The sequence below is a fragment of the Aquarana catesbeiana genome, linkage group LG04, assembly GCF_042186555.1.
Source record: "Aquarana catesbeiana isolate 2022-GZ linkage group LG04, ASM4218655v1, whole genome shotgun sequence".
Lineage (NCBI taxonomy): Eukaryota > Metazoa > Chordata > Amphibia > Anura > Ranidae > Aquarana > Aquarana catesbeiana.
Genome location: NC_133327.1, coordinates 235,274,972 through 235,285,616, shown reverse-complemented (window position 1 = coordinate 235,285,616; position 10,645 = coordinate 235,274,972). Strand labels below are relative to the sequence as shown.

Sequence of the window (10,645 nt, the reverse complement as noted above, 5' to 3'; positions counted from 1 at the left end):
ACAGTAGGTATCAGAAAACCTGTTCACAGGGGGTGACTACCACTTAGGTGTTGTGGCTTCTTGGCTGGGTGGCCGATCCCACTCGAGCCCAAAATGAATAGGCTCAAATCACACCGCACTGAATCGCATGTGAATTGCACGGGAATGCGGTGCGGTTCCTGTGCAAATCACATGTGGTTCATAGTGTGAACTGTGCCTTAAGCAGTCACGCTCAACAGGTTCCAGACCTTTAGACAAAACTATAGTAAATGTTTCAGCAAAAGGACATATAAAACTATATTTACTCACCAAAGAAGCTACTGTCGAACCACCAATCCATGAGCTAAGCCTCCTTCTCTCCGGTACTAAGCTATGTGAAAATAACTTTAACCTTGTGTTCTGGGAAAAAAAAGCACAATACAGAAGGTGCCCACAATACATAACACAGGCATGTAATTTATTAGTTGGAATGGGAGTACAACATACTGTATGTGGATTAAAGTTAAACAGTATTGGTAAACATGGGTTAATCAGCTCTACAAATGCCATGTATTGGTTGACTGATAATGTTCTTTCAGCAATAGTGGTCAGTGCCTGAATAGCCATTCTTATGGCCCGTAAGCAATGCTCTGCAGGCCCTCCTTAGATAATCGCCTATGTTAGTTGAGGCTGTGAGGTGAGTTGTGCAATACAGTTGTCTCAGCTCTGTTCCTGAAGGTTGCTTAAAACATGTGAGCCACCACCACCACCTACATTGTGAGCAGCCCACCCAAGCTCAGGTGATGCTTGTTGGAACGCCAGTTTGATGCTATTCCGGTTATTAAGAAAAGGAATTGCAACATCTTGATGAATAATGGTGGAGGACATACCACAGTAGACTGTCAGCAGCTTTCCTCCATAGGAAACTGGATTTCATAGATTTGTTTCAGTAAGGCTGCTTTTACATTGAAAGCACCAGCCGCTTTTCGGCCGCTAGTGGGGTGCTTTTAACCAAAAAAAAGGGTTAGAAACTCCTGTTTTGCGGTACTTTCAAAGGGCTTTTAAGGCGCTTTGAAAGCGCTGCCCCTTCATTCCAATGGGCAGGGCATTTTGGGAGCGCTAAATACAACACTCCCAACCTGCCTCAAAGATGCTGCTTGCAGACTTTTTTGAACATCCCGCAAGCGCACCGCCCCAGTATGAAAAAACATACTGGAATGAATGGGAGGTGGTTTTCAGGCGCTTTGCAGAGGCTATTTCTAGCGCTAAAGCGCCTGAAAAACGCCCCAGTGTGAAAGAGGTCTTATGCCGCGTACACAGACTTTGCCCGGCGGACTTTTCGATGGACTTTATGAATGAACGGACTTGCCTACACACGATCAACCAAAGTCCGTCGAATTCGTACGTGATGACGTACGACCGGACTAAAACAAGGAAGTTCATAGCCAGTAGCCAATAGCTGCCCTAGCGTGGCTTTTTGTCCGTCGAACTAGCATACAGACGAGCTGACTTTTCGACCGGACTCGAGTCCGTCGGATAGATTTGAAACATGTTTCAAATCTAAGTCCGTCCAACTTTTGAGAAAACAAAGTCCGCTGGAGCCCACACACGATCGAATTGTCCGACTAAATCCCGTCCGCCGGGCAAAGTCTGCCGTAAAGTCCACTCGTGTGTACGCGGCATTAGAAGGAGAATTTTAGCAAACAACTCCCAACATATGTCTACATATATTTGAGAGCATTGCCATTTGTGTGTGTATAGAGTTTAAGGGATGGTCTGTTCGTTAATCCACTAGAAAAATTACAGACCCTGATATTAAGCCCTGTGGCCATCACTCCACCATCATGAACTTGGAGACCTGTGGGTGATAGGGGACCTGATAAAAGAAAATGAGCTCAGTTGAGATATCAATACCACAACCCCACGGTAAATAGGACAACAAATTCAAAAAAGTGAGACTTTAGAGGAGTTGAAACCCTTCTCAGAGAATGACTACCAATATACAAATATTTGATTAAAACCAACATTCTTTATTACAAAATGTGGTTAAAATTTAACATAGGGGACATATATCCCCAAAAACATGAAAAGCTTCCACAACCCATATTTCAACCAAGACACCCCTATAGGTGGAGGTCCTTCCCTATGAACATTTGAAAAGTATGATCAGAATGATACACAAACAGATATTATATCAAAGGATTTTTCACATACTGGAAGGATAACTCATCCCGACGCGTTTCGCTTTATCAGCTTCCTTAGGGGTTTGGGGGTGTGGTTAATGCGGGTTGCTAGAAAAAGAGAGTAAGAATATACATAATGTACATTTAGTACAAACAAAGATGGTTTTATCACAAGTGCCACTAACTTGTGATAATAATCATTTAGCTATAGTACCTTACCGTACCTTGGATGTGAAGCAAAGCTAGTCACTGGTGGGTCCAATGAGCATGCTAAAACTCTCCCAATGTGGCCAGGTGCAGAACAGGTATATGATGGCATGCTGAGTGAATGACACAGACGGAGAAGCCCCACCCGGGAGCCACGAACACAGCCCAATTCAAAAAGGGGGAAAAAGATGGCGTCAAAGGTAATCAGATCCAGAGTAACACTATTGGAAAATCAAAGATATTCCTAATGAGCCACCATAAATAAGCAAAAATTATAAGACCATAGAACCTTAATTGAAAAACACACCTTGATTCTATAGGCCACCTCAGATCAAAAAAGCCACAGCGGTATATAAATCTGGAACAACATACAAATAAGCAGGTTCAGATTTATAACACATAGAAATTACTTCAGCAAGTGTCCCATGTGTCAAAGATTACAGGTGAAGAGTTTATCCACAAGATGGTAATATAGTGTTTATCTAAGACTAGTTAGAGTATTGGACTGTATCCGGGTCATAGGTTCATAGCGGGACGGGGGCAGTTGTTTCTTGGCATCCTGTCGCCCATCTCTTTCCCCTCCTCCCCTCTCTCCTCTGCATGTTGTGTGGACTGGGTGGAGCAGTGTTTGGGGAGATAGGGTTAGCATTGGACAGCTGTGGCCACCTGTCCCGCTATTACTGCACACCTGCTACGTTATTTACTTCCTGGCGTGTACACGCCAGGGGCAGCGCTTGAAAGGGGTGTTTTTTGCACATGCGCATTGGCATATCCTTTTGCGCCATGTATATCCTGGCGTGGAGACGCCAGGGGCAGTGCCAGAAAGGGATGGTTTTTGGTGCCAATTCTATCCCTTTTTAAACAGTGGTTACATACCTCCAGGAAAGATCTTTACCTATAATCTTTGACACATGGAACACTTGATGTAATTTCTATGGGTTTTATAAATCTGAACCTGCTTATTTGTATGTTGTTCCAGATTTATATACCACTGTGGCTTTTTTGACTTGAGGTAGCCTACAGAATCAAGGTGTGTTTTTCAATTAGGGTTCTATGGTCTTAGATTTTTTTTGCTTATTTATGGCGGCTCATTAGGAATACCTTTGATTTTCCAATAGTGTCACTCTGGGTCTGATTACTTTTGAAGCCATCTTTTTCCCCCTTTCTTAAATTGGGCTGTATTCATGGCTCCCGGGTGGGACTCCTCTGTCTGTGTCATCCACATAGCATAACATCATATACCTGTTCTGCACCTGGCCGCATTGGGAGAGTTTATGCGTGCTCACTGGACCCACCAGTGATAGCTTTGCTTCACATCCATTGTAAGTTACTATAGCTAAATGATTGTTATCACTATTAGTGGCACTTGTGATAAAACAAATATTGTATGTACTGAATGTATATTATGTATATATATTCTTTCTCTCTTTTCCTAGCAACCTGCTTTAACCAAACCCCATGAACCCCTGAGGAAGCCGATAATGAAACGCGTTGGATTGAGTTATCCTTCCCATATGTGAAAAATCCTTTGATGTATTATCTGTTTGTGTATCATTCTGATCATACTTTTCAAATGGTTATAGGGAAGGACCTCTACCTATAGGGGTGTCTTGGTTGAAATATGGGTTGTGGAAGCTTTTCATGTTTTTAGGTATATATATATATCCCCTATGTTAAATTTAAACCCATATTTTGTAATAAAAAATCCTTTTTAAATAAATATTTGTATATTGGGAGTCATTCTCTGAGAAGGGTTTCAATGCCTCAAAAGTCACACTTTTTAAAATGTATTGTCCTGAAAGGGGACCTAAACAGACATCGGGACAGAGAACAGAGCAAGAAGACAGCTGCAGAGGACGACCTGTCAGGTCATTTCTTTGCTCTTAATTTAAAAAGTGCACTGTCTCTTTAAATATCAAACAAGATTATAAATCAACACCAATGGTTTAAAAACGTTTTCAATCCATGCACGTGATTGAAAAAGTTGAATAATCAGTGAAAAAATTCCATATCATATACCTATAAAATATGTGAATCCATACCCATAATTAATATTATTAATTAGCTAGTCTGTAGGCTAGAGGATGTCTATTACAGAGAAACACGTCAGCCGTAGGTAGAGCTGTGATGTCATCACGCACAGCCGCGTCAGATGGTTCCGTGGCCGAGCTTTTGGTTGTGTATACCATTTGTACATTTTCTCTATATGTACAGTATCTTACAAAAGTGAGTACACCACTCACATTTTTGTAAATGTTTTATTATATCTTTTCATGTAACGTATGTAGCGGTTTAGACATTAATAGCTGTGTGTTGAGTTATTTTGAGGGGACAGCAAATTTACACAGTTAAACAAGCTGTACACTCACTACTTTACATTGTAGCAAAGTGTAATTTCTTCAGTGTTGTTACATGAAAAGATATAATAAAATATTTACACAAATGTGAGGGGTGTACTCACTTTTGTGAGATACTGTAAGTGCAATTACCATTTATTAAAAGAGGTATTCTACAGTACTGCACCATGAGGCTTTTCCTTTTTTATGCTTAACACATACACTATATTGTCATAAGTATTGGGATGCCTGCCTTTACATGCACATGAAATTTAATGGCATCCCAGTCTTAGTCCGTAGGGTTCAATAATGAATTGGCCCACCCTTTACAGCTATAACAGCTTCAACTCTTCTGGGAAGGCTGTTCACAAGGTTTAGGAGTGTGTCTATGGGAATGTTTGACCATTCTTTCAGAAGCGCATTTGTGAGGTCAGGCACTGATGTTGGACAAGAAGGCCTGGCTCGCAGTCTCTGCTCTAATTCATCCCAAAGGTGTTCTATAGGGTTGAGGTCAGGACTCTGAGCAGGCCAGTCAAGTTCCTCCACCCCAAACTCACTCATTCATGCCTTTATGGACCTTGCTTTGTGCACTGGTGCGCAGTCATTTTGGAACAGGAAGGGGTCAGCCCCAAACTGTTCCCACAAAGTTGTGAGCATGAAATTGTCCAAAATGCCTTGGTATGCTGCCTTAAGAGTTACTTTCACTGGAACTAAGGGGCCAAGCCCAACCCCTGAAAAACAACCCCACACCATAATCCCCCCTCCACCAAATGATTTGGACCAGTGCACAAAGCAAGGTCCATAAAGACACGGATGAGCGCGTTTGGGGTGGAGGAACTTGACTGGCCTGCTCAGAGTCCTGACCTCAGAAGTCTCAATGTTTGAGAAGCACCTTTAGCACTGGAGCACTTTTACATTTAATTTGAGCACTGAGCAATTGAAAGGCACCTTGGATGTTTCAATATGGACTGTATCTACATTTAATGTGAACTTTGACATTTTTATTTTTAGATATGAAATTCTTTTGATTATCTACATATATCAATATTTATTGGAAATTTGGGAGTTACACCTTTAGTATTGATTAACATAATTTATGATATGTATATGATATTGAATTTTTTCACTGATTATTCAGTGAATGTGCATGGATTGCAAACATTTTTAAATCATTGGTATTGATGTATAAGCTTGTTTGATATTTAAAAAGACCCATTTAGTGATGCCCGCTTTAGAGTATATGGCTTTGCAAAAAAATATTATTAATAAAAAAAACATACCTTTGGTGTCTTCTGGAAAAGATATTTTGTCAGTCTCTCTGTGAAACCAGGCAGTAGTGTATTTCCTCCAATTACAACCACGCTGGCAGACATTTTCTGCAAAGTACAATGCATTGTTATTTCACTCTTCCTAGTATATTGTAGATTTGGCATGTCGAACTGGTGATCTTTGGGGCACTTGCATCCTTCTCATTCCTTCTTTGTGGCCCTAAGCCTGTTTAAAGCATATTTAAACTCAATACTAAGAATGTTATATATTGCAGCCTACCAGTCTTTGATTATTTTCCTTTTTATGGCTTTTTATTTTCATCCTTCCCTCAACTCATTTCTACTCATACATAGGAAGGATGGATTGCATACTTCACAGATAGCTGAGAAAGCCGATAAAACTGAGATTTCAGATCAGTCCAAGTCCACTATGACACTAGAGTTCTATCAGGATCAACAGGTACACTACATAGCCTGAAGAAACAAATTCAGCCACCACATCTCAGGACTTGTAGGCAGCAGTATATTACATTTTTGTTATTGGGTTTAGTTTGCTTTTAGGATTTAACCCTCGGTCTACCAGCAGGGTCCAATGGACCCTGAAGGTAGTTTGTGTTGTGTTTTTTTAATGGAATTTATTATTATTAATTGATAAGAACTTATGATTTTTTTTACTGCTAATTAGACAGTCATAAATCTGTAAGCATGAATTTTTTGTATTTGCACTTTTTCTGTAAATTGTAATTATAGCATCGTACACGGGCAGGGTCCATCGGACCCATGTTGCTCTTCAATGGTTTCTCCGTTATGACTCATCAAGTCACATGATTACTGTACTGCAATTTGTGAGCCATTTTCAGTCTGCAAGTTAGGACATGTTTCTGCATGGTAGGACTTACTTTCTTAGCATTTCAAGATTTGTTATGCTTTCCTGACTTGGTGGTATAGTTTCATCATGGCTCGTAAACACCTCAGTTATGAAGAAATACTTTGTCTGTTGAACTCAGATTCTAAAAAGATCAATATGCATCAGATTACGAGCCATCGGATGACGAAAACAAAATAGATGACATCATCCTTGTAGAAGACAACTCGGATTCTGGTGATAGCACTGTCACAGTACTTACCACCCAAACCGATTTGCCGTCTTCATCTGCAAATAGGACTATTTACTATTCAAAAAGATAAGAATGAAAAATGGAATTCTGTGCCTATCAACAATCCACAAGGCAGAACGAGGCAAGTGAACATCATTCGAGAAACACCAGGTGCCAGCCTGTCATGGATCTGCCACCTAAGGGTTAACTTAGTCCAGGCTGATTTCAGTGATTGGCAACAGGCTGCCTTATTTAAACACCTCAGCAGCTCTGTGTCCTTGCTGTTTGATCTGCAGCTCTGTGTATGTGTTTCCTGAAGATCTGAAATCTGCTCCTGTTTGACCTGGCTTGTTTTGAGACTGTTCCTGTTATCCGCCTGCATCTGACCCTTGGCTTGTTTGATGATTCCTTCTGCCTGCTCCTCTTGTACCTTTGTTGCCAGCCTGATTATCGACCCGGCCTGCCTGACGTTCCAAGACTCTCCTCCAGTCTGCTATACTTACCTACTGCAGCCATCCAGCTTCAGTCCCGGTCTGCTCACCTGTCTGCTGATCCATCCAGTCATCCATCCAGTCTGCTTACCTGTCTGCTGATCCATCCAGTTTGCTCACCTGTCTGCTGATCCATCCAGTTTGCTCACCTGTCTGCTGATCCATCCAGTTTGCTCACCTGTCTGCTGATCCATCCAGTCTGCTTACCTGTCTGCAAATGGACCAATAAAGAAGGTTCGGCAGTATATGGAGCTTGATGGTCTAATCTAACTACAGATGAATTGTACAAGTTCATTGGTGTACTCATTTTGATCGGTGTCTACAAGGGTAAGAATGAAGAAGTGTCTCATTTATGGAGCAGAGAACATGGTCGCACAATATTCAACAAATCAAAGAGCAGATCTTGCTTTCAGAACATTTCCAGAGTTCTGAGATTTGATGATGCTGCTGTTAGATGACAAAACGATTCTACTGACTTTCAGTCACCAGCTCTCTGCTCTGCCCCTCCAGAGCTCACTGGAACACTGGGCTGTGGAGGGGGCAGGAGTGGCTGGCTCAGGCTCTCAGAGGCTCGCTAAGAGGCTGCCGGTCCAGGCATCTGGGTAGATCCCGACCATATGGACCTGAACCAGCTCTGTGACATCCTCCAGACTGACACTATCTCCACAGTCCTCTCAGGCTGCACACTCACCAGCGCACCCGGCTGACTTCTCAGGAGATCTCCCAGATGTGCTGACTCGCTCCCGCTGTCCTCTCCTTGCGCATGTGCCTCCCGGAAGGGTTTTTGGAGGATCCTTCCAGCACCCGAGCCACAGACCCGAGGTCATCCCCCAGACTAGGGGGCACCCTGCAAAGGCTTCCGATAGCCTCCTCAGAACTCCATTTTCATTTTCCATCTAACTGCTTCTGCTGGCATGGCACATGACTATTTATGAGGTAAGCTCTGCCCCCTGACGGCCCAAAGCTGGGGATTGGCTGAAGCCTCATAAATATGCATGACAGCTCCTCCTAGCTTCCACCCACTACATCTAGAACCTTCTCCAAGGTTCCAGAAAACAGGGGGAGGCACCAGAAGAGCTGTCAGAAGAGACATCCATCCTCCGAGTCACTCAACCCTGACCCAGATTCAGCCCAGGCATGGCTCTCAGCCAAGCCAATTTACCTACTTTAACCACTAACTATGTACACTAGCTAGAGGGTGCTACATATCTATCCAGAGTGGGTTAGGCAATTAGATAGGTCTCATTTGTGTTTTTATTGCATGCTTACCGGCTGAAGGTCAGCGTCGCACATTTTTATACTTTCGGATACAACATCAGTGATCCCAAGCATAGTACTGTCAGGTGAATCCTGAAAAGGAAGGACACCATAATCAGATATTTGATTGTTAATAGCTGCATTAATTATCAAATACTTACACATTTAAAAAAGACAAAGGAAAAACAATCTTGTTAAAATGGCAAACTACTACAATCTATGGCGAAGATTTTGTGTAGGCTGGCCCTTTATTACAGGCTTTAAAATGTTCTTAAGCCCTGCCTTTGCTTCTCTACTAGACTTGTTCCCTAGAAATGCGTCACTACCAAATAAAGGGCAGCGTCAAAGCACGATATTTACTTTTTGTATATAGTTTTTGTACCTCAGTTACAAGCTTGTATAAGCCATGTAACTTGACAGCTCAGAGGCTGGAGTGTACAAGCCTCTGGTAGCTTTGCATAAAAAGCAGACAGCATACTGCAATTGTATAGAATGTTCTGGTTTTATGTGGCAATATTGTTCATTGTGACAAAAAAGAATGGAGCTTTTGCACACAAGTGTTATAATTCATGATATTAAAAATACAGCTGATTCTAACTAATAATGAAAAACTACACTAAACCTCTTCCTAGTGTCACAAAAGTGCTATGACTGTTTAACCCTTTTGAAGCCAGGGCATTTTATTTTCCTTTTTTAATTATACATTCATTTATTTTTTGTTTTTCACATATACGCTAAAATGCACCTTTTTTTTACATGAAAACACGCTTAAGACCCCAAAACTATTTATATTTTCTAAAAGCAGAGGACTCATTAAAAAAAAATGATGGTAGGTGCATTTTTTTTTTTTAAGTCATATGATATTAGCTCAGCTCTTTATTAAAACTACAGTATATTTTTAGTAAAAACTCAAAAAGTGCGGCCAGCTAGTTCTGGGAAGCCGTCACATGACCGCCTCCCATTCCCCGCGCTTCTCGTGCAGAAGTGTCCGCGATGGCTGGGTCCCCAGGACCCAGCGCATCACGGATCGGAGTAAAGGGACAATGACAGAATCCCTTTACCACGTGATCGCTCGTCCAATGATGGAGCGATCACTTGTCAACAAACTGGCGTCATTGCCGGTTTAGCTTGCGGTGCTGTGGGGTCTCTGTCTCCTCACGCGCTGTATCAGTGTAAGGAGAGGAGAAAGAAACACTACAGAAGCGCGAGCTGGCACAATCCTGTGCTCCTACAGTGCCATCAAAGTGCCATCAGTGCCATCACAGTGCCCCATCAGTGCCATCACAGTGCCACTACAGTGCCCCATCAGTGCCATCACAGTGCCCCATCAGTGCCATCAGTGCCACTACAGTGCCCCATCAGTGTCAATACAGTGCCCCATCAGTGACATCACAGTGCCACTACAGTGTCCCATAAGTACCATCACAGTGCCCCATCAGTGCCATCAGTGCCACTACAGTGACCCATCAGTGTCAATACAGTGCCCCATCAGTGACATCACAGTGCCATCACAGTGCCACTACAGTGCTAATCAGTGGCATCACAGTGCCACTACAGTGCTCATCAGTGCCCTACGGTGCCACTACTGTGCACATCAGTGAGTGCTCAGTGCCATCCTATCAGTGGATTCTCGTCAGTATCGTAAAAATGTGTAAAAAATTACAAAAAAAATGCAATTATGCATATGCATATGCCGTGTGAGAGAAAAACCCGCAAAGAATTGTGGGAAAAAACTACAACTTAAAAAAACACACCATGCCTTTTACTAAATACCTTGGAATGGGTCATTTGGGGGTATTTGTACTGTCCTGGCTTATAAGTCCCCATGCACGCAGAGCATTTTTACAG

General features: G+C 42.3%; 1 protein-coding gene across 1 annotated transcript in view; it reads right to left on the bottom strand.

The window, feature by feature from the left end:
• LOC141139785 (actin-like protein 6A) overlaps positions 1-10,645 on the bottom strand; it is a 67,357-nt gene that overhangs the window by 2,212 nt on the left and 54,500 nt on the right. Inside the window, exons 11-13 of the mRNA XM_073626267.1 lie at positions 8,810-8,890; positions 5,965-6,060; positions 289-378 (exon numbers count right to left, since the gene is read on the bottom strand). Of these exons, the coding sequence (XP_073482368.1) occupies positions 289-378; positions 5,965-6,060; positions 8,810-8,890 (267 nt within the window). The remainder of the gene's footprint in view (positions 1-288; positions 379-5,964; positions 6,061-8,809; positions 8,891-10,645) is intronic.